The 24,539-nt window shown below is 42.6% G+C and overlaps 2 protein-coding genes across 2 annotated transcripts; both read right to left on the bottom strand.

The window, feature by feature from the left end:
- Positions 1-3,905: 3,905 nt before the first annotated feature.
- LOC100345381 (olfactory receptor 7A5-like) lies at positions 3,906-4,843 on the bottom strand. The gene has a single exon (XM_008249312.3). It carries the CDS (start codon positions 4,833-4,835, stop codon positions 3,906-3,908), a length of 930 nt encoding a protein of 309 aa, XP_008247534.1. The 5' UTR covers positions 4,836-4,843.
- A 12,139-nt stretch (positions 4,844-16,982) lies between these two features.
- LOC100345126 (olfactory receptor 7A17-like) lies at positions 16,983-17,913 on the bottom strand. The gene has a single exon (XM_002722095.2). It carries the CDS (start codon positions 17,910-17,912, stop codon positions 16,983-16,985), a length of 930 nt encoding a protein of 309 aa, XP_002722141.2. The 5' UTR covers position 17,913.
- Positions 17,914-24,539: the final 6,626 nt, after the last annotated feature.

The following is a 24,539-nucleotide window of genomic DNA, read 5'->3' as shown; positions in this document are numbered from 1 at the left end:
GAGATTATATCAAACTGAGCAACCTCTGCACAGCAAATGAAGCAATTAACAAAGTAAAAAGACAATTGGCAGAATGGGATAAAACATTTACAAACCATGGATCTGTTAAAAGATTAATGGGCAGAGTATATACAGAGTACAAGACACACAATGAAACAATCAAGTTAAGAAATGGGCAAAGGACTTGAACAGGCATTTTGCAAGACAGAAAATGCAAATGGGCAACAGACAATTGAAAAAATGCTCAGGATCACTAGCCATCAGGGAAAAGCAAATCAAAACCACAGTGAGGGTTCATATCACCCCAGTTAGAATGGCTCTCATGCAGAAACAAACATTAAGTGCTGGTGAGGATGTGGGGAAACAGGTACCCTAATCCACTGTTGGTAGAAATGTAAACTGGTGCAGCCACTGTGGAAGACAGTATGGAGATACTTCAAAAAGCTGAAAATAGACCTGCCATATGACCCAGCCAACCCACTCCTTGGGGATTTACCCAAAGGAAATTAAATCAGCATACACAAGAGATTCTTGCACTCCCATGTCTATAGCTCATTTCAGAGTGCAAAGACATGCAATCAACCTAGATTTCCATCAACCAATGACTAGTAATGTGGTATATACACAATTGGATATAATATAATATATGATATATATCTCCATTGGATATTATATATATTATATATATATCCATGAAAAAGAATGAGAGGCCAGCACTGTGGTGTAGTGGGTGAAGCCGCTGTCTTCAGAGCCAGCATCCCATATAGGAGCTGGTTCAAGTCCCGGCTGCTCCACTTCCAATCCAGCTCTCTGCTATGGCCTGGGAAAGCAGTAGAAGATGGCCCAAGTCCTTGTGTCCCTGCACCCATGTGGGAAACCTGATGGCCCAAGTCCTTGTGTCCCTGCACCCATGTGGTAAACCTGGAAGAAGCTTCTGGCTCCCAGTTTCAGACTGGCTCAGCTTCAGCTGTTGCAACAATTTAGGGAGTGAGCCAGTGAGTAGAAGATCTCTCTCTCACTCTCTCTCATTCTCCTTTCTCTCTCCATCTGCCTCTGTCTCTGCCATTCTGTAACTCTGCACCTGAGTGGGATACCTGAAGAGGCTCCTGGCTTCAGATCTGCCCAGCTCTAGCCATTGCAGCCATTTGGGGAGTGAATCAGTGGATGGAAGACCTTTCTCTCTCAGTCTGTAGCTCTGCCTCTCAAATAAATAAAAATATTTTTAAAAAGTTAATATGCTTTGAAATATAATTTGCCTGTCATATAGAAACTAAATAGGTTTGGCTTGATTATAGCCATTGCTTTATAAGTAGTGTATGTATTTTTGGAGGTAGTTAAATGCTATTGGTCTACAGAATGATGGTTCATGCTTGTTAAAGAACAAAATTCTAATTAATATGTGGTCATCAGTGAGGAGCAAGGAAAATCATTATGTGTGTAAGGAAAGGAAGGCAAGTTTTATAATGATGGTTATAAAATGTGGGTCAATGTTCTTTAAGAAACAGAGAATGTACTTGTCCTAAGGTTTCTGTCTTGTTATTCCCACATGAAAGAGAAGAAAATGTAGGACTTGTGAGTAAATAGTGTGGAAAACTGTGGCAGATTTGTGGAGAATGAACTTGGTAGAAAAATACAATTTGAGGTCCACCTAGACTGGCTGAGTCAGGTGTTCTGGGCATGAGGCCAGTGTTGTGTGTTTTTCCAAAGACCCCAAAACCAGAATTTGGAGGTACACAAAGGTGAGGACTGATGCTCTACTGCCTGCCTCAGCCCTAAGCAGTCATCCCCTCCCCAGTGCCCTTGACTTGTCCTTATTCAATGCTTGTGAGAAGGGGAAATTCCTTAACTCAAGGCAGATCTCACAATGGACTATCAGCAGTCAGATATACAGGGAAACTCCCCACTCCCTGCCATAGCTTCCATTTCGATTTCCTTCAAGTGGTGTTGCTTTTGGATAATTTGTGGTGTAGTCTCCATGGGGGTTTTGACCTAACAGTCATCCTACAGATAGAATAAGATCAACACCCTGTCAATTTTTAACCCAGAGGGGAACAGCTCAAGACTGTTTGTACAGAGACCTGCAAATGATTGATCTACTGTGTGTAACTCACCCTCAGGAATTCCTATACCACAAGTAGAGTCACCTTGAAAAACCAAATCAACATCAGAAGATGACATGGTTTATAACCAGAGCAAACTTGTTGTGCCAATTAGGATTACCATCATTAAAAATGAGGAAAGTGTTGTGTAACATACAAAATGAAAGAAAGCCCTCTGATGTCATAAAAGAATACAACTCGGGATCTCGGGTAGTTTTTATTTTATTTTTTTTAATTTTTTTTAATTTTTTTATTTTTTTGACAGGCAGAGTGGACAGTGAGAGAGAGAGACAGAGAGAAAGGTCTTCCTTTGCCGTTGGTTCACTCTCCAATGGCCGGGTAGTTTAATAGAAGGTATGAAGGAGATAATTTCCAAAGAGCTGAGACATAAATATGAAGTAGCACCTTGACAGTAGGGACTCCATTTTGGAGCACTTGAGACTCCATTCTGGGAAAGCACCCCCCCCCCCGACCATGAGACTCTGGTCTGAAACTATGATCTCAAATAGTCGGACAATAGCAGTACACTACATCACCCTTGGCAGAGCACAGAAACCCCCTAGCATGATTGCTCAAGCTTGAAAGTGGAAAGGTTGCACCTGGGTTAATGATAAAGATGTGATTTGTCTATGTCTTACCTATAATTTGGATTAATGTCAAGATCATAATTGATAATTGTAAGATTGTAACTGGTATTGTCAAGATTATAATGGATATTAATTTCACTTAGGACTTGGGTTATGTTGATCCCAGTAACTATGTACTCTTTTGATTTTAGCAACCGTGTATCCCCCCTCCCGATTTTGCGGTTTTTGCCTGTATAAACCCTATGCTGTAGTTCCTCGGGGCTCATCTGTTCTTGCATATTCAGAGAGCCCCAGCATGCTGGATCAATAAACCCTTAACCCTTTGCTGATTGCATGAGAGAGAGTCTCTTGGAGTCGTTCTTGAGGGCGGCGGACTTTTTTTAAAACTCTAACAAAGAGGGAGTGGATGGTTATCAGATGATGAGAGAAAGCAGAAGATGTTTGTTTATTGCAGAGGTCACATTTCTACCTTGTATTTTTTTAAAATATTTTTTATTTTTATTTATTTATTTGAGAGGCAGAGCCCTAAATGGCAACAATGGCAAGGAGCTGGGTTGGGTCCAAAGCCAGGAGCCAGGAGCTTCTTCTGGGTCTTTAATATGGGTGCAGGTGCCCAAACACTTGGACCATCTTCTAATGCTTTCCCAGGTGCATCTTCAGGGACCTGGATCAGAAGTGGAGCAGCTGGGACTCGAACCAGTGCCCATATGGGATGCCAGTGATGCAGGTAGAGTTTCAGCCCACTATGCCACAGCACCAGCCCATCTACCTTGAGTTTTTGTCTGCTCAACTATTTCCTTTATTGACTCCCATGCATTCCCAGTACTAACAATGGAGTATCAGATGACAGCGTCTTCTAGTTGTTCAATTCTCTTTACTTCCTTACCGAAACTTTTAACAGGGATCTGCAATGCAAAGGTTTACCATCCCACAGGACAAATGGGAATTTCCAAATATTTCTGAGCCAGTGCTTGGGGAAAGAGGAAAGCAACAAAGAAAAAAAAAAACCTTATGTATACTCAAGAGAGCAGAAGGCTTAAGAAATGATTTCCTTAAATTATACAGAAATGTTGACACCAAAGGAATGAAAATGACAAGAAAGAAACACAAGGAGCAGATTTTATATTTGAAATTTGATCAAGGAATCAAAATTTCAAGCTTTGGGGAACTGAGCCCTACAATTATGGGTGCTTGCTTTGTTCCCGACCAATGGACCAGCTTACAGTTTCCCTCCAAAGAGTCTTGTCAGAGCCCTCTTTACATCTGTGTTCCTCAGGCTATAGATGAAGGGGTTCAGCATGGGGGTGACAACAGTGTACATCACTGAGGCCCTTGCACTTGAATGCGAGTTGTGGGTGGCAGAAGAGCTAATATACACACCTAGCCCTGTACAATAAAATAAGGAGACAACAGAGAGGTGAGAAGCACAGGTAGAGAATGCTTTATACTTCCCCTGAGCTGAGGAGATGGCACGGATGGAGGAGACGATCTTAGAGTAGGAGTACAGGATCCCAGCCAGGGGACCTCCACCCAGCAAGATAACAAAAAAATACATGACCACATCATTTAGAAAGCTGCTGGAGCAGGCAAGTCTGGCCACATGGTTCAGTTCACAGAAGAAGTGAGGGATTTCCAGGTGTGTGCAGAAGGACAGCCGCAGCACCATTAGGCTTTGCAACAAGGCATGCAGGATACTGATAACCCAGCACACCAGGACCAGATGCACACAGAGCCGGGGGTTCATGATGACCGTGTAGTGCAGAGGGTGACAGATGGCCACAAACCTGTCATAGGCCATCACGGCTAGGAGAAAGTTCTCCATCTCTACAAAAAGCAAGAAGAAGTACATCTGTGTGATGCAGCCTGCATAGCTGATGGCTTTGCTCTGCGTCTGGATGTTCACCAGCATCTTGGGGACAATGGTGGATGTGAGACAGATATCATAGGAGGACAGGTTGGAGAGGAAGAAGTACATGGGTGTGTGGAGGTGGTTGTCTGAGAGGATGGCCAGAATGATGAGTAGGTTCCCAGCCACAGTGACCAGGTACATGGAGAGGAAGAGCCCAAATATGAGGGGCTGCAGTGCTGGGTCCTCTGAGAATCCCAGGAGGAGAAATTCTGAAGGTTGGGTTTCATTGCCTGGTTCCATGTAGTTGAGATGACCACTAGAAAAGAGACAAAAATCATAATTACTTTTCATATAGAGTTACAGCTCACAGAGGTGAAATGCTATCATTGATATTTGGCAGGCAGAAAATTGACTTTTGTACAATATGCATGGATTTAGTCCTAGTTAGATGACTTCATATTGGCATCTCTGAGTAGGGCTCGCTTAGCGATTGCCCGAAGATTCATGTTAGTTTTAATAAGAAATTATCTTGAACTTGAACAGCATAAACTTACTTCTGAATGTGTTCCAAGCTCTGTTCCATCAATAAATCTACCATGCTTATAAACCAAATTCCCTATTTCCAGTGATGGAGACAATCTATGTGAACAAGCAAATGCTATGAATGAAAAGAAAGTAGATGTAAGGAGCTTGGATGAAGGGTGTTCTAGCTGTTGCCCAGATTAGACCAGAAACAGGCTGCAGTGGCTCAGAAAGTGAGAGCCACAGATTTGCAGAAGCAGGTACTTGCAAGGTGCCAACCATTGTAAAGGCCCACAGGTGGCAAGACGCCACAAGAGAGAAGTGTGATGATGGGCATGAGCAGGGAGGGGTGTGGTGGGGATGGGGTGAGAGGATGTGGAGGTTGAGGTGCCCTTCCCAGTGCTTCTGAAACATGCACACAGAGTTCACTGTGTACGCTGTAAACCTCCTGCACCTCATTAATGTTTACTATGCTCTGTGTGTATTGTTAGCTTGAAAATGTTTTAACATGTTTAAACATTCTAAACTTCTGTGTAAAAATTGCACATTTTTGTGTGGGTGCTATGAGATATGTCCACACCTGTATCTATTGTGTGTCCAATCTGGGTGACTTTATCTATGTCTCAAACATGATACATTTCTCCATGGTGAGAATATCCACAATCCTATCTTGTATTTTTTTAAATAGAGAAATGTGCACTGCATGAGCATTATCTAGAGTCACTGTACTGTGTAATAGGGCACCAGAACCTTTTGTTCCTCTCTAACCTTAACATATCATACATTATGAAACCTTTCTCCATTCCTCTGCCATGGCTCTCTCTGCAGATTCTAATAACCATCATTACTCTTAGTACTTTTTCTGCAAGGGACCCAGTGATTTAAAGTGAATTCCTTCCAAATATTGTTGGAGTTCTGGTCCCAGTGTTGAAAGGGTCACCTTGGAGTCTATGAGACTTGGAATGTATCTGCTCCCCAAGCTGTGAACATTGCTTGTATCACAAAGCAGATGCACACGGGCATGTGGAAACACAGAGGCAAACAGGCAGAAACTGTGACCTTCTAGGCCTGGTGGCTCCCATGCCCTTGTCACCCTGGGATCATGAATAGGACTACAAGCAAGCAGATAGGACACAAACTGGATACATCAGATTTCTTTGCTATAAATTAAGTGTAAATGCCACCCAGAAGTTTCAGTTTCAGAGCCTTCCTCAAACAAATAAAAGTCTAGGTTGATTCAGGTATAACCAATTTTCTCTTTTATTGATTGATTTATTAATTATTTCATTTATTTGAAAAGTAGAGAGGGGACAGAGAGGGGACAAAGAGTTAAAGATAGAGATGATAGCTATCTATAAATAGTTATGTGACTGATGATAGAATAGATAAATAGATAGAATAGACAGATTGATAGATGGATAGATATATAGATAAAATAGAACTGACAGGATAGGCAGAGAGAATAGACAGATGGATAGATATATAAATAGAATAGATAGAAAGACATAGAATAGATAGATAGAACCAACACATAGAATAGGATGGATAGATACATAGATAGATTGCTAGATAGATAGGATAGGTAGATAGATAGACAGACAAATAGACTGATGGAGAGATGATAGGTAGAAAGGACAAAATACATAGACTAGATAGATGGATAGAATAGATAGATATATGACAGATAGAACAGACAGAATAGATATATAAAGAGATAGATGATTGATAGATAGATAGATAGGCAGATAGATAAAAACAGACAGAGCTTGCCTATCCACTGGCTCACTCACAAAATGCCCACAACATCCAGGACTGGGCAAGAGTGAAGCCAGGAACCCCAAAAGTCAACCCAGGTCACCCATGTGCGTGGCAGGAACCCAAGTACCTGACCCATCACAGCTGATTCTCAGGAGTTACATTAGCAAGAAACTGGAATCAGGAGCAGAGCCACAACTGAATCTGGGCTCTCTGATAAGCAGCGCAGGCATCCCAAGTATCCCAACTTCTATACCAAGTGTCCGCCTTCAGAGGAGAGTTTTTAACAACTACAAATATATGCAGCAAAGACAACATGGAGAATGTAATTAGGTCAAGTATAGTGGCTGAAACAACTGTACAAAATAAAATAGAATGCAATTGTAAATCTAATTTTTATTTTTAAAAAGGGAAGCATTGAAAAAATCCATGCAAGATGAATTCTCAGCAGAAAGCATTGTCAATGTGCACCATTTTGAGACTAAAATATGGAGCTGGGATTATCGGTACTATATTCTGGATGCTGCTTGAGATGCCTGCACCCCAGCTCAGAAGGCTTGGGTTTGATTCCTGGTTCTGCTCCCAATTCCAGCTTTCTGCTAATGCACTCTCTGGGAAGTCACAGTCACTGCTGGGGGAGTTGGGTTTCCTGCCTCCCATATGGGAAACCTACACTGAAGTCTTTGGTTTTGGCCCAATGATAGTGTTTGCTGACACTCAGAAAGCTAATTACTTGGGGACAGATATCTCTGTGTCTGTACGTCTTTATCTACCTCTCTTTGCATCCCTGTATTCCAAATGAAAGGAAACCACACCAATTTAAAAATAAACTAATAAATGCCCTCACTTACCTGCAGGTCCCTCCGCAACCACTACCCCCACCCCAGTCTCTCCTCCCCTTAACCCCAATGATGCTTGGATCCACTTTCTGCTGCTCAGTCTCTGCCCTGATTGAGGTTCCACGTCAGTCATTCCATTGCCACCAATCAGTTGCTATTTTAATAGTTAGTTCTGTTTTTCTGTATAGTTGCAAATGAGTACAGTAGCCAGTGAATCAAGTAAGCAAACTAACAATGTGATCTCTTTATCTGAAATAGACTGGTTTGGCTGTTGGGTGACCACCGCTACATTCTCTCAGCTTTTATTCTAATGAGAATTTCCTACAGTGCCCATTGGACTCTTGGACTCACCTGCGTGGGTTCTGCAGGAGGAGGGTCTCCATGAGGGAAGTGTGGACTCCTCCCTGGGTAGCTGATGATGGAGGCTGGAGCTCGGTCACACACAAGACAGTAGGAAGGAGCAAAGAATCGGTTGCCAAGTCAGATCAAGACTCCAAAAGCAACCACAATGTCCTGAGCAGACCATGGATGCACAGTTGAGGGACAACAGCAGAGGGTGAATTTACAGCTCCCTGTCTCTTCTCATTAGGCTCAACTCCCTCTTGGTGTCCCAACCTCTAAGCACCTGATTTCCCTGCAGGGATGCTGGTCTGGGAAGAAGGAAATTTTCCTGCTGATTCTCTGTTCCCAAGAGAGCAGGTAAGAAGCCAGGTGAACCCAGCTCTGATTATTCCTCCCCTGAATTCTTCTGCCTCCCAGAGGACAAAGCTCTAAAGGAACTGACCTTTCTTGGTGAAAGTTTTCTCTAGAGTTGAAGATGGACGAACCTATCTTGAAGGCGTACCTAGCAATCTTCAACTCCAGACTTATGTTGGAGATATGACTCTTGACATCTCCAGAAAATTTCTGTATCCCTTTTCAAGTAGATGAAATTGTTTCTTTGGTGTAAAACCAGGGGCTCTTCACTTCCTAAGAATTAGAAATTGTATCACAAGTTAATAGCCATCTTTTAGCTTCTCATTATAAAATGTTTGCTAGTTAAAAGAGCTGTATTGCATTCTGGTCTCAGATTCAGCCCTAAAGGCATTCAGACGTAGCTGAAAAGCCCATAAGAGTGTTTCAGGCATGGAAAGCCGACGCTCTGGCAAAAAATGACCTAAATGAAAGATCTCCGCGAGTGAGATCCCAGTGGAAAGAACGGGCCATCAAAGAAGGAGGTACCTTTCTCTGAAGGGAGGAGAGAACTTCCACTTTGATTAGGGCCCTGTCTATGTAATAATGGAGTCTGTGGACTCAAAAGGCTTCCAAAGCCTTGGCAGCTCATGACAAGAGCCTTGGGTGGTCACTGACATCATAAGTAAGAGGGTCAATTGTTAAATCAACAACAGGAGTCACTGTGCACTTGCGCCCCATGTAGGACCTCTATCCTCAATGTGTTGTACTATGAAAATTAATGGTAAAACTTGTCTTCAAACAGTACTTTATACTTTGTATGTCTGTGTGTGTGCAAAGTATTGAAATCTTTACTTAGTATAGAGTTGATCTTCTGTATATGAAGATAATTTAAAATGAATCTTAATAAAGAATGGGATGGGAGAGGGAGTAGAAGGTGGGACAGGAGTGGAGATGGGAGGGCAGGTATGGGAGTTAGAACTGCTATATTCCAAAAGCTGTACCTATGAAATTTATATTTATTAAATAAAAGCCTTCTAAATAAATAAATGAATGAATGAATAAAATAGACTAAAATTTTAAAAAGAGCTGTAGTTATTCATAGTTTGGTATCTTTTTATCAATGCATAATTGGTGGGGGAACATGTTATGTTTGGATGCATGTATACATTGTGTTGTAAATAAGTTATCATATCACCTAAACATTTATCATTTCTTAGAGTTATCAACATGCAGAATCTTCTCTTCTGATTTTTGTTTTAATAACGAATGTTAGTGAAATAGTGGGTAGAAGCTACAATAGTACACTCACTTTTGAAATGAAAATCATACAACCATCATGAATGACAGTAGGGAGTTTCTTCAAAAAACTAAAAGTAAGTTTATAATATGACCCAACTTATCCCACTCCTGAAAATAAACTCAAAGAAAATAAAATCAGCATTTGAAAGAGTTATCCACACTCCTATGTTTACTGCTCCTCAGTATGGAATCAACCTAGATAGCCATCAACTGATGACTGGGTAAACAAAACATGCTATATAAACTTGATAGGCTGTTACCCCCCCCCATAAGAAACAATGGATCCCAACACTGGCAGCAAAATGATGGAACTAGAGATCCTTATGCTAAGTGACATAAGGCAGACCCACAACAACCGATATCATGTGTTCCCTCCTATTTATGTGAGGTAATACATACAGATTGCCGGCACCATGGCTCACTAGGCTAATCCTCCTCCTTGGGGCGTTGGCACACCAGGTTCTAGTCCCGGTTGGGGCGCCGGGGATTCTGTCCCGATTGCCCCTCTTCCAGGCCAGCTCTCTGCTGTGGCCCGGGAGTGCAGTGGAGGATGGCCCAGGTACTTGGGCCCTGCACCCCATGGGAGACCAGGATAATTACCTGGCTCCTGCCATCGGATCAGCGCGGTGCGCCGGCTGTAGCGTCCCAGCCGCAGCGGCCATTGGAGGGTGAACCAACGGCAAAGGAAGACCTTTCTCTCTGTCTCTCTCTCTCACTGTCCACTCTGCCTGCCAAAAAGAAATAAATACAGATTATAAATATCATGTGGATGCCATAGTATTCAGTGCAGTTATGAGTATTGCTTCATTTAGTCATTCCACATAAATGACATAAAACTTTCTTTTGTCCACATTATTATCACTGTTAGAAATACATCTTTATTATATTAATATCTCCATCTTATTTTTTAATTAAATGTTCCTTTTTAGATTTATTTATTTATTTGAGAGGCAGTGTTGCAGAGAGAGAGATCTTCCATCTGCTAGTTCACTCCCCAAATGGCTGCAGTGGCTGGAGCTGGGCCGATCTGAAGCCAGGAGCTTCTTCCAGGTCTTCCATGTGGGTGCAGGGGGCACTTGGGCCATCTTCTACTGCTTTCTCAGGCCATCACAGAGAGCTGGAACAGAAGTGGAGCAGCCAGGACTTGAACTGGAACCCATATGGGATGCTGGTGCTGCAGGCAATGGCTTTAGTCCACTATACCACTGCTCCAACTCCTAAAATAGGTCTAATTTCAAGCAAGAATAGCATGCATACGTGTGTTTATAATGTCTCTATTTAAAGTGAATGTAAAAGATGTCACATTTTATAGCTGAAAGAATAATAACAAAAGAGGCTGAAAAAAATGAATGGGTGTGCTGTGCATTGTACTTGTTGAAGCTTTCCTTCTGTAGAGTAGCAGAAGTGGGGCCCTCGGGTAGTCTGGGTGGTCAGGAGGAAGGAGACAGTGATTTCCCAGGAAGCATCATCTGAGCACCGGGCTTTCAGCTCACAGCTTTCTGCCTTAGTCTCTGTGACCCATTCATGGGGGCAATAACGTAGCATCAATGCCCGCCTTGCTCATGTGTCCCCCTCTGCTTCTTTCATTTCCCGCATTTGTACACTGACCGGAAGTGAAAACTGCATCTCACACTGCTGTACATGAACAGGCGCCACCAGGTCCAGGACACGAAGACACAGCACACTGTAGGAATGAGAGATCTCCGTTTTTTTCTGTTTCGTTATGAAAGAGTGTCCCATGGTGGGTTTATTTTATTGATTTTGCTAAATAATTTTTGAAATTTTTTTTGAATTTTCTTTTTTTTTTGCTTTCAAACTTTTATTTAATGAATATAAATTTCCAAAGTACAGCTTATGGATTACAATGGCTTCCCACCCATAATAGATTGTGTGTGTTTCATAGATATGAATCTAAGAAGACAACTGTATGTCCTTCCCTTTCTTCCTCCGTCAAGCCCCTCCTTCCTTCCTGTTTGTTCCTCAATTTTTGCAAACACATAATTTAAATTTACTTTGCAATCACAGGCTTAATGGACCACTAGCCATTAATATTCAACAGGTAAAAAGTAGAAAGACCAGACAAAAGCTAAAAGCAATGATCAAATCATGAGGTGTCTGTTTCAATCTGATACATGTTTTGTTTTCTGTGTTAACTACCACGTATCAGAGAAAAAATATGGTATTTGTCTTTTGGGGATGACTTATTTCACTAAGCATTTAACAGAGTAACTATACTTCATAGATACAATTCTAAGAATATAATAATAGTTCCTTCGTCCCTCTCTTTCTCCCCTCCCCCAACCCTCCCTCTTTCTTTCTTTCTCTCTCCCTCTCTCTTTCACCCATATACAGTAAATTTCAAAGTGATCTCAGATCATTAAAGCTGTAGTAGTCTAACCTTCTAATCATATATTTGTCAAATTTCTGCAAATGCAATTTCCATGGTGTTAGTTTCACCTGGGAATAAGCATGTATTCATAAAAAAATTAACACAAATTTTTTCAAACTTCACAAGATCTGGAAAAGTTTTTAATAAACTAGACTAGTTTGAGAGTTTCAGTTTAATGAAAAGCAGTAATATCTGACAAACAGCAAAATGTGTTTCAGTTTTGGGTTTATATACATGCATGTGTAACTTTCACATGTTGTTAGCATTATGAATGGGGAAACAACATGAGATGATATCTAGGTGAATTTGTTCAGTGCCTCTTAAAATTTCAACTAGAAATCCAAACACAACTATTAAGAACAATTAGGTGGGGCCAGTGCTGTGGCACAGAGCATTAAAGCCCTGGCCTGCTGTGCTGGCATCCTATATGTGTGCCAGTTCAAGTCCCAGCTGCTCCACTTCCAATCCAGCTCTCTGGTATGGCCTAGGAAAGCAGTAGAAGATAGCCCAAGTGCTTGGACCCCTGCACCCATGTGGGAGCCCTAGAGGAAGTTCCCTGCTCCTGACTTCAGATCAGCTGAGCTCTGCCCATTGTGGTCGTTTGGGGAGTGAAGCAGCAGATGGAAGACCTCTCTTTGTCTCTCTCTGGCTCTACGTCTTTCTGTAATTATGTATTTCAAGGAAATAAAATAAATCTTTAAAAAAAATTGGATGAATGTACCTGGGATGAGAATGAATAAGTAGACTCTTGATCACTTCAGAAGCTTTTTACTACCTGAAATATTAGGGTCATATAGTGTTTAATAAAGTTATGGATACTCATCAGATGTCAGGATCATCTCTAAACAAGAATGCCACCGCATGGGTTTAAATTCAATATATATTGAAATAGCCTTTGTGGTACAAAGAAACAAAATAAGTTTGACATTTGGTAGAACTTGTGAGAAATATGTGTGATTTCTAGAGACGATGAAGTGCTGTCAGTGCAGAAACTGCTGGGCCATGCTTTCTAAGGATGTCAGTTCATTTTTTTAGTTTAAAGATTTATTTATTTATTTGAAGGCAGAGTTACAGAGAGGCAGAGAGAGAGAGAGAGAGAGAGAGAGAGAGAGAGAGAAATCTATCCACTGGTTCACTCCCAAATTGGCTGCAATGGCCGGAGCTGTGCCAATCAGAAGCCAGGAGCCAGGAGCTTCTTCCAAGTCTCCCACGCTAGTGCAGAAGCCCAAGAACTTGGACCATCCCCCATTGCTTTCCCAGGCCATAGCAGAGAGCTAGATAGGAAATGGAGCAACTGGGACCTGAACCGGTGCCCATATGGGATGCCAGCACTGCAGGGGGCAGCTTTACCTGCCATGCCAGTGCCGACCCCAGGATGTCAGTTCTAATGAATACATGTTCCCTAAAATGAGCAATTATAAGGAGTTGATTCTGCATTTGAGGAAAAGGCATGTTTTGTGAAGGAGATGATGAAGTAGGGGGTTAGTGTCTCTGGGAAAAAAAAAATTGTTTTGTCCTAAGCTTACTGCCTGGTAGTTCCAATGTGAGAAAGAAAATACGGGAAGCAGAAGTAAAGATTGTAGAGAACCAATGGAATATTTGTGGAGGAGGAGCTTGGTGGAAATGCTTGACTTCCAGCCGGCCTGAACTGACTCAGTCAGCTCATCGGGTCAGAGGGCCCACACCCTGTGCTTTCCCAAGTCCCCCAGCCCAGGACTCTGCTGCTTCTCTGAGTGCCTGCGTCACTGCGAAGCAGTCCCTCCTCCCCCAGCACCCCTGACAAACGCTCTCGTCCTTTCTACTCATTGTGTGTGAAAAGGGGAAATTCACTAACTCAAGGCAGATCTCTCGACGGCCTGACTGCCATCAGATCCCCGGAGGAACACCCCTGTCACCTGCCAAATCTTCCATTCTCATTTCCTTAAGGTGGTGATGCTTTTGGATGGCTTATGACATGGGCTCTGTGGGGATATTGCCATCACAGGGTCAACTGGGTAAAGAAATAGGACAACCCCCGTCCAGTTTTCAGTCCACAGGGGAACAGCTCAAGGCTACCAGCCCGTCCTGGCACAGGTGTCAGAGTCACTTCAAACTGAAATTATACTCTCCCTCAGGAATTCCCACAATCACACTTAAAGTTATCTTGAAATATCAGAAAATGACTCGTTAGGTATTCAGAGCAAAAATGAGGTACTGATTGGGTGGGTCACGTTGCTAAAAAGTCACAGAAATGGTGTGATGTATACATTGAAAAAATCTCTATGTTGCTATAAAAGAATACAGTGGAGGACCTGAATCAGTTCTGATGGAAGAGGAGAAGTAAATAACTCCCAGGAAGCATCACCTGGGCTGGGACATGAGGCAGGTGTGGATGGCCAGCAGCATGAAGGGAGGAGGTGGATGCTACTTGGCTATTGGAGAGGTCATATTGTGTGTCTATTTTCCACCTGCACAACCCTCTGCTTTAGCACAGTCACAATAAGGGGGTGTCAGATACCAACATTTATTAGCTATCTATTTCATTACACCACTTCTTTACATTGATGCAAATCACAAGCTTTATCAACAGATCTTGAACATGAGGAGATCGCACCATGAACTAGAACAGAAAGATGCAGTGCATTATAAGAAAGAGAAGGCTCACATGGAATCAACCCAGATGTCCATCAGCTGAAGACAGGATAAAGAAATTATGGTTGCACACTCTGGAATAATACACAGTGGCAAAAAAATAAAATGAAATCCTGTCATTTGCAACAAAATGGATGCAACTGGAAACCATTATACTTAGTGAAATAAGCCAGTCCCAAAAAGACAAATACCACATGTTGTCTCTGATCTGTGGTAACCAATAGAGAACCTAAAAGACAATCAATAGGAGTGAAATTGACATTTTGCAACGTGATGATTTTGAACAGCCCTTTTCTTGACTGTTGAGGAACAATTTTTTTTTTGCTTATTTGTTGGTTTTTGTTTTTATTCATACTATTTGTTGAGCTCTCTACTTAGTGTAGGGTTAATCTTATGAATATAAAGTTAACTGAAAATACATCTTTGTAAAAAAAATAAGAATGAGAATGGGAGAAAGAGGAGGAATAAGGGTGAGAGTGCAGGCTGGAGGGAGGTAGAGTGGGGAGAATCATTGTGTCCCTAAATTTGTCTATATGAAATGCATGAGGTTTGTATGCCTTAAATAAAAGTTTTAAAAAGAAGGTTCAATTTTTATTTGCTTTTTACATTACTTGAAAGTGCATAGAGTTGAATTTCATCACATAGCACACAGTTATGTGGGGAGCAGTAGAAAGGAGAATTAGAGAAGATCGGAATTCATGCACTTCAACACTTTTTCACGTATGATTGATGTTTTTCTTGATATTTTCACCTTAAACTTGTATTTGTGGATTATGAAGGTTCACATACCTTTTCACAGAAATAAGCAGTTAAATCCCGCACACTTGACTCAAAGTCCCTATGGACATCTCTTTAGAAACTAGAATAAAACAATCACTTCCAGGATATTAACATGAGAACTACTGAAGTATGAAACAGGGGCATGAACCCAAGATCCCTGCAGGTCCCTGTTACAGCCACACCTGTGAAGGGGATGGCTCGATGTCCCCTGGCAACCACTCATTCCATTAACCATTTGTGTATTGATAGAATTTCAAAATGTGGTAGAGCGTGCCAATATCTCCCTAAGAAAGATGGTGGAGTAGAGACCTCTGGGGCCTGTTGTGCAGTGAACATAGGGGAAATGGAGCTGCAATAGAAACTGGATCCTGAACATGAGAATAAAATCCAAAGTTATGAAACACACAAATACATTAAATTCCACATCAACAGGAGGAACAACTGAAGTAGGTTATACACATTAGCAACGTCCATAAAAGAGGAAATGTTTGCCTTGGGTTCTCTGAGCTAGAAAAGCTGTAAATGAATTTAGTTACCATGTGGAGTTTATCTGTACTAGGAAAAAATGTAAATATGCTTCTGGTAAAACAACAGAAATAGGCTTTTTGTTTTTGACTGGTTAAATGTCTTATGTGGTGAAGTATTAAGCCTTTGTACTGTAATGTAAATTTAAAATGTTATCTCAAAAACTAAAAAAATAAAGGAAAGGTAGGAAGAAAGAAGACAGGAATGAGGGAATGGGAGAGGGAAGGAGGAAGAGAGGAATATCATTATGTTCTAGGAAGTGTGTGTATAAATCATACCAATTATTTTAAAATTAATTAAAATTAAATTAAAAACAAGAGAAATATGACCCAATGCAGTGCATGTCATAGAAAATAATTATTCCCAATATAACTTTATATGATACGAGAAAGTAGCAATTTCCAGATATTCTCATCCAATGTTTAGAAAGACTTTGGCGGCCGGCGCCGCGGCTCACTAGGCTAATCTGCCTTGCAGTGCCGGCACACAGGGTTCTAGTCCCGGTCGGGGTGCCGGATTCTGTCCTGGTCGCCCCTCTTCCAGGCCAGCTCTCTGCTGTGGCCAGGGAGTGCAGTGGAGGATGGCCCAAGTCCTTCAGCCCTGCACCCCATGGGAGACCAGGATAAGTACCTGGCTCCTGCCATCGGATCAGTGCGGTGCGCCAGCCACAGTGCGCTGGCTGTGGCGGCCATTGGAGGGTGAACCAACGGCAAAGGAAGACCTTTCTCTCTGTCTCTCTCTCTCACTGTCCACTCTGCCTGTCAAAAAAAAAAAAAAAAAGAAAGAAAAAGAAAGACTTTGGGAAAGTAGGAAAAGGAAGGTATTTGGGTACTGGAGAGGGTAGAAGGTTTAATAAGTGAGTTGCTTCAATGCTATAGAGAGGTTGAGATGAAGCAAAGCAAACTCCAGGACACAAATAGATGGCCTGGGTTCTATGCTCGTAATGTTATCGAGGAATCCAAATTCCAAACTCTGGGGTACTGAGCTTTACAATGACGAGCACTTACTCTGCTCCAAAGCTATGGAGCTCATTTATGGGTTCACTCTGAAGAGTGTTTTCAGAGCCCTCTTTACATCTGTGTTCCTCAGACTGTAGATGAAGGGGTTCAGCATAGGGGTGACCACTGTGTACATCACTGAGGCTGTTGCAGTTGAACGTGAGTCATGGGTTGCAGCAGAACTAAGGTAAACTCCTAGACCTGTGCAATAAAATAAGGAGACGACAGAGAGGTGAGAAGCACAGGTGGAGAATGCTTTATACTTCCCTTGAGCTGAGGGGATGGCACGGATGGAGGAGACGATCTTAGAGTAGGAGTACAGGATCCCAGCCAGGGGACCAATAGCTAGCAGTATAATTGCAATATACATGACCATGTCATTAAGGAAAGTATCAGAACAGGCAAGTTGGGCCACCTGGTTCAGCTCACAGAAGAAATGAGGAATTTCCAGGTGTGTGCAGAAGGACAGCCGCAGCACCATTAGGCTTTGCAACAAGGCATGCAGGACACTGATGACCCAGCACACCAGGACCATATGCACACAGAGCCGGGGGTTCATGATGACCGTGTAGTGCAGAGGGTGACAGATGGCCACAAACCTGTCATAGGCCATCACGGCCAGGAGAAAGTTGTCCAACTCCACAAAAAGCAAGAAGAAGTACATCTGTGTGATGCAGCCTGCATAGCTGATGGCTTTGCTCTGCATCTGGATGTTCACCAGCATCTTGGGGACAGTGGTGGAGGTGAAGCAGACGTCCACCAAGGACAGGTTGGAGAGGAAGAAGTACATGGGTGTGTGGAGGTGGGGGTCTGAGAGGATGGCCAGGACAATGAGCAGGTTCCCAGCCACAGTGACCAGGTACATGGAGAGGAAGAGCCCAAATATGAGGGGCTGCAGTGCTGGGTCCTCTGAGAATCCCAGGAGAAGGAATCTTGACAGTCGTGTCTCATTTCCTGGTTCCATTTCTTTGAGTTGACCACCAGCTAAGAGAAAAATAACAAGACAGTGTGTCATACACAGAGTCCTTCCTCACAAGTTTAAAAATGCTGATTTATATTTTGCAGCCAGACAACTGATTAATGTTTATTGTTCATGGATCTGATCCCCTGTAGGAACTTCCCTACTGGTGTCTCTGAGTAGGGGTGCTGACTGGGCTCTTGCCTTGGTGCCCATCCCAGCCCCATTCCCATTTCTTAAGAGGAGGCAGCAGCTGACGTTTCAGTAAGTTGGATTCCTACAAGCCATGTGGAAGACCGAGATGAAAGTCTGGGATTCTTCTTTGACCTGGCCCTACCTTGAGTTTTGTAGGCACATGGGTTGTGATCTAGCAATTGTGATATTTCTCTCTATGCCTTCTGGCTTTTTCTCTTGGTGTGTGTTCCTCTCTTTCCAATAGAATGACTATAAATAAATTTAAAACAACAACAGACATGTCCTCACCCTATTTTTTTTCCTCAAAGCAAAAGGTGATTCGACCCATGGTCTACTTTTACTGAAACCGCTTGCTGCTGCTTTTTTTTTTTTTTTTTTTTTTTTTTTTGGACAGGCAGAGTTAGACAGTGAGAGAGAGGGGCAGAGAGAAAGATCTTCCTTCTGTTGGGGCACCCGCAAAATGGCTGCTATGGTCGGCACACTGCGCTGATCCAAAGCCGGGAGCCAGGTGCTTCCTCCTAGTCTCCCATGTAGGTGCAGTGCCCAAGCACTTGAGCCATCTTTCACTGCCTTCCCGGGCCACATCAGAGAGCTGGACTGGAAGACAAGCAACCGGGACAGAACCAGCACCCCAACTGGGACTAGAATCCGGGGTGCCAGCGCCACAGGCAGAGGATTAGCCTAGTGAGCCTTGGCGCCAGCCTGCTTGCTGCTTCTTAATCACAGCTCTGATAGGGCTTCCATTTCAATCATTGCCTGGTTTCAATGGACACTTCTGTTTCTCAACATCACAAGTAAATACAATAACTGAATATCAAGCAAGCAAAGGGGAAATGTGATCTTGTTATTGGAAAGAGACAGGCCTGACCATCAGGTGACCCTGAAGCTGAGGTTCTCAGCTTCCCTTCTCTGAGCATTTCCTGTGGTACCTGCTGGGTTCTCAGACTGACCTGCAAGGATTCTCTATTTGAAGTGTGAGTCCTCCCTGGGTGGCTGATGGTGGAGACTGAAGTAGAAAGAAGCAAATCATCCGTCCCAGAGTCAGATGATGACTCCAAAAGTGAACACACTCAGTGGAGAACAGCGGACAATATCACAGCTCTGTGTTTCTGCTCATTAGGCACATCTCCCTCTTGTTACCCCAATCTTACAGTCTCTAATTTCCCATGGGGATGCTGGGCTTGACAGGAAAGAATTTTCCTGCTGGCTGTCTACTCCCAAGAGACCAGGTTAGCAGTCAGGTGAACCCAGATCTCATGGTTTTTCTCTGTGAGCTCCTCTCATTTTAGAAGTCAAATCTCTCAGGAACTTAATTTTCTTGACATAAGGGTTTCAGGGCCAGCACCATGGCATAGCCAATACAGCTACTGCCTGCAGGGCAAGCATCCCATATGGGCACTGGTTTGAGTCCCGGCTACTCCACTTCTGACCCAGGTCCCTGCTAATGCTTCTGGGAAAGCAGTGGAGTATGGCCCAAGTGCCTGGGCCCCTGCACCCACATGGGAGACCTGGAAGAAGCTCCTGGCTCCTGGCTTCGGATCAGCTCAGCTCCACCCATTGTAACCATTTGGGGAGTGAACCAGCAGATGGAAGGCTCGCTTTCTTTCTCTCTCTGGCTCTCTCCCTCCCTCCCTCCCCCCGTAATTCTACCTTTCAAATAAGTAAATAAACCTTTATAAAAAATATTTTTCCAGAGTCAAGACCAAAGAACTTTTCTCAATGAGGTTCCTAGCATCTTTGAACCAAAGTTGTGTTGGAGACCCTGCTCCTGAAATCTCCAGAAAATTGTTATATTCCCTCCTCAAGAGGAGGAGAAGTCATTGGCTGATGTAAAATCAGAGACTTTTCACTTGTTAAAATTTGATAGCTTATTGCACGATAAGAGCTGTCATTTAGTTCTTCATTACAGAATGCTTGTTGATCTGAAGGGATATGCTTGTTTACAGCTGTATCTTATTTTAGTTGAAACAGTTTATGTGAGAAGTTGTAATGTGTTGGTGCATGTTAGACATTTTCCATTTCTTTGAGTTGGGAACATCCATAATCCTCTTTCCTAGCTGTTTGGAAATACAGACAGCGTTATTATTAGCTATAGTCCCCCTCCTGTGCAGTAGGCACCAGGACTTCCTCCTCTCATCCAGCTGAGATGGTGGAACCATCCTCCCATCCCACCCAGTCTCCTTGGCCTTTGGCAAACTCTATTCTACTGCCCACTTTATGAGCTCGGACTAAGATTCTGGTTATGAGTGATATCATGCAGTGTTTGTCCTTGCTTGCCTGGCTTACCTGTCCTCCAGGTTCCCCTGTATTGTCCAAAATGAAAGCATTTCACTTTTTACATGGCAAAATCGTTTTCTATTGTGTCATGTTAAAAATGTATTTATGTTCATTTAAATGCTGAGAGAGGCAGAGACTGAGCAAGACAGATTTCCATCCATTGGTTACTCTCCCAAATGCCTACATCAACAGGGTCTGGGGCAGGCTGAAGCCAGGAGCCCAGGACTCAATCCGAGCAGTAGGAATCCAAGTACTTTAGCCATCACCTGATGCCTTCTGGAATGATCAGTAGCAGGACAATTACTCAGAAATAAAGAAGGAACTTGAACCCAGAAAGTCTATATGGACCATGGCCATCCCAAGAGGTATCTTAAGGTTAACCTGTCTGCCAAAATGCCAGCCCCTGGACATCCACTTACATAGCCCTCTGTAATTTCCCTAATTGACACCCCCCAAGTCCTAGAGAAAAGCCTGCATTCTTCCTGTTTGAGATGCAAGTTTCCTACACTGTCTTCTTTAAAGGGCTGTGACCATGTAAATCAGATCAAAACTGACTCCTTCCACTTGCAAAGACATAGTTCACCTCCAGGTATGCTTGTCTCCCACACGTGTGGTGTGCTTGAGCCATCAACTGATGCCTCCCTGGGAGCAGGAAGCTGGACTGGCAATGGAGATGGGACCGTAACCCATGTCCACTCACATGGGGCATACTCATTGCAGCAGCGGATTAAGTGATAATTCCAAATACCCACATTTACAAGTTTTCTTGTGGATTGTTGCAATTTAATGTGCACTTGTAAGAAATACTTAGGGAGACTTTAACTCAGTTCCCTCCATGCTGGCATTTTGCAAAAGACAGTATAATATCACACAGGGGACACTAATGCTAAGAACAACCAAAATACAAAGCATGAACATAAAATGCTATGCATCAGAACCCCTCAGTGTGGCTCATTCACATCCATAACCACATAATGTCGAACCTGTCTCCACCATTCATGTGCTGGTCTCATTTAGATGGTAAACATATGTATGTTAAAGATGGGTGAAGTAGATCACCTGGGGCCCTGTCCTGCAGACTCTGTAGTAGACACTGTGGGCATGGAGCAGGTGTAGAAACAAGAACTAGGGGCCAGCGCTGTGGTGTAGGGGGTGAAGCCAAAGCCTGCAGCACCAGAATCCTACATGGACACTGGTTCGAGTCCCATCTGCTCCACTTCCAACCCAGCTCTCTTCTGTGGCCTGGGAAAGCAGCAGAAGATGGTCCAAGTGCATGGGTCCCTGAACCCATGAGGGAGACCCGCAAGAAGCTCCTGGCTCTTGGCTTCAGATCAGCCTGGCTCTGGCCATTGCAGGTATTTGGGGAGTGAACCAGCAGATGAAGGCCTCTCTCTCTCTCTCTCCCTATGCCTCTCCATAACTCTGCCTTTCAAATAAATGAATAAATAAATCTTTTTTTAAAAAAGAAGCAGGATTATATATGAGAATAAAACCCAATAATAAGCAATAAAACACACGAATGTATTAAACGACACATTATCTGAAAGAGATATTAAAGTAGCTATAAACATAGAAATGATTCAGGCATGGAAAACCAAGGAACTATGGCAAAAAAAATAACCAACATGAAAGATCTCTGTGAGTGAGATCCCAGTGTAAGAACGGGCCATCAAAGAATGAGGTACTTTTCTCTAAAGGAAGGAGAGAACTTCCACTTTGATTATGGCCTTGTCTAAATAATGTCAGAGTTTGTGAACTCAAGAAGTTTCCATAGCCTTGGCAGCTCATGACAAGAGCCTTGGGTGATTACAGATGTCATAAATAAGAGTGTCAATTGTTAAATCAACAACAGGAGTCACTGTGCACTTGCGCCCCATGTAGGACCTCTGTCTTAATGTGTTGTACTGCAAGAATTCTGATCCAGCTCTCTGCTATGGCTTGAAAAAGCAATGAAAGGTGGCCTAAGTCCTTGAGCCCCTGCACCCACATGGGAGACCCAGAGGAAGCTCCTGGCTCCTGGCTTCAGATCGGCACAGCTCCGGCTGTTGTGGCCATCTAGGGCAGTGAACCAGTGGATAGAAGACCGCTCTCTATGTCTCTCGACCTATCTCTATAATTCTGTCTTTCAAATAAATAAAATAAATCTTAAAAAAAAACTGCTTGGAGGCTGGCACCATGGCTCAATAGGCTAATCCTCTGCCTGGGGTGCCAGCACACTGGGTTCTAGTCCCAGTCAGGGCACCGGATTCTGTCCCGGTTGCCCCTCTTCCAGTCCAGATTTTAATCCTTTATCAGTTGCATAGTTTGAAAATATTTTCTTCCATTCTGTCAGTTGCTTCTTCACTTTGCTGAGTGTTTCTTTGCAGTGCAGAAACTTCTCAGCTTGATGTAATCCCATTTGTCATTGTTGGCTTTGCTTGTCTATGCTTCTGGGGTATATCCCAAGAAGTCTTTGCCTATGCCAATGTCCTCCAGAGTTTCTCCAGTGTTCTCTAGTAATTTGATGGTATCGTGTCATAGATTTAGGTCTTTGATCCATTTTCAGTGGATTTTTGTGTGAGGTGTAAGTTAGGGGTCTTGCTTTCTACTTCTGCAGGTGGAAATCCAGTTTTCCCAGCACCATTCATACAAGAGACTGACCTTGCTCCAGGGATTGCTTTTAGCTTCTTTTTCAAAGATAAGTTGGTTGTAGATGCGTAGATTGATTTCTGGAGTTTCTATTCTATTCCATTGATCTACACATCTATTTTTTTGCCAGTATCAGACTGTTTTGATTGTAACTGCCCTGTGGTATGTCTAGAAATTTGGTATTGTGATGCCTCCAGCTTTCTTTTTGTTGTGTAAGATTGCTTTAGCTATTCAGGGCCTCAGGTTTCCATATAAATTTCAGCATCATTTTTTCTATACCTGAGAAGAATGTCCTTGGTGTTTTGATTGGGATCGCATTGAATCTGTAAATTGCTTTCTGTAGAATGGACATTTTGATGATATTGATTTTTCCAATCCATGAACTTGGAAGATTTTTCCATTTTATGTGTGTGTGTCTCCTTTTTCTTTATTTAAAGATTATTTTTGATCATGGAGATCTTTGACCTTCTTGGTAAAATTTATTCCAAGAGATTTAATTTTTTTAGCTGTTGTGAATAGGATTGATCTTAGAAGTTCTTTCTCACTCATGGCATTGCCTGTGTTTACAAAAGTTATTAATTTTTGTGTGTTAATACACAATGGGATACTGTTCAGCTATTGGAAGAAGGACATTCTGTCATTCTAGACAACATGAATGCCCTTGGAGGACATCATGATAAGTGCAATAAGCCAGGCACAGAAGGACAAATACCACATGACTCACTGATAAGCAGCATCTTGCAGAGTTGGTCTCATAGAAATAGACAAAGAAGGTTGTTAGTAAATGCCAGGGAGTGTAGGGGAAGAGGAGACTGGGGCATGGCTGGTCAACTGGTACAAGATGTTGGTGGACAAGAGGAATAAATTCTGTTGTCTACTGCACAGTAGGATGACTACAGTTAACAATAAGACTCAGTATATCCCAAAATATCTACAAGAGAGGATTCTGAATGTTCCCATCTCAAAGAAATGCATCTTGTTTGAGGTGATTGATATGCTAATTACCCTGATTTGATCATAACATAGTGTATACATATACCCAATGTTCAGTGTCCCCCATACATTGTGTCAAATAAAATAAAATACAAATTTCACTCTTTTAACTCACAGATATATGGAAAACTAAGTGACAGTTCCTAACTTGCAGTGTAATTTCTAATTCATGGTGTTAGGGCGGGTATGGTGGGAAGAACCACTATATTCTTAAAGTTGTATTTATAAAAAATAAATTGTTATAGAAAATTTCTAACTCATTACAAGTGAGGAGCTCCTGTTTTACATAGAAAAACAGTTTTTCCCTTCTTAAAGAGGGAAATACCATTGTCCCTGACATGCCTGCAGCTGCGTCCCCAATCAAACTGTTGGATTGGAGAATTCTAAGGACTTCTTGAAGATGAGTTCTTCCATCTTGCATTCTGGAGAAAGTGTTGAATCAAATAGGGTCAGTGGCTAAAAGCGTAGCCCTCTGGGAGGCAGGAGAATCCACAGAGAAGGAATAATCAACTCTGAGCACACATGACTTCAGCTTGGTCT

This window comes from Oryctolagus cuniculus, chromosome 16 (assembly GCF_964237555.1).
Source record: "Oryctolagus cuniculus chromosome 16, mOryCun1.1, whole genome shotgun sequence".
NCBI classification, from domain to species: Eukaryota; Metazoa; Chordata; class Mammalia; order Lagomorpha; family Leporidae; genus Oryctolagus; species Oryctolagus cuniculus.
This window is presented reverse-complemented; position numbering and strand designations above follow the sequence as displayed.

Coding starts and splice junctions, on each gene's coding strand:
- LOC100345381 (XM_008249312.3), bottom strand. CDS start 4,835: ATGGAACCAGGCAATGAAACCCAACCTTCAGAATTTCTCCTCCTGGGA.
- LOC100345126 (XM_002722095.2), bottom strand. CDS start 17,912: ATGGAACCAGGAAATGAGACACGACTGTCAAGATTCCTTCTCCTGGGA.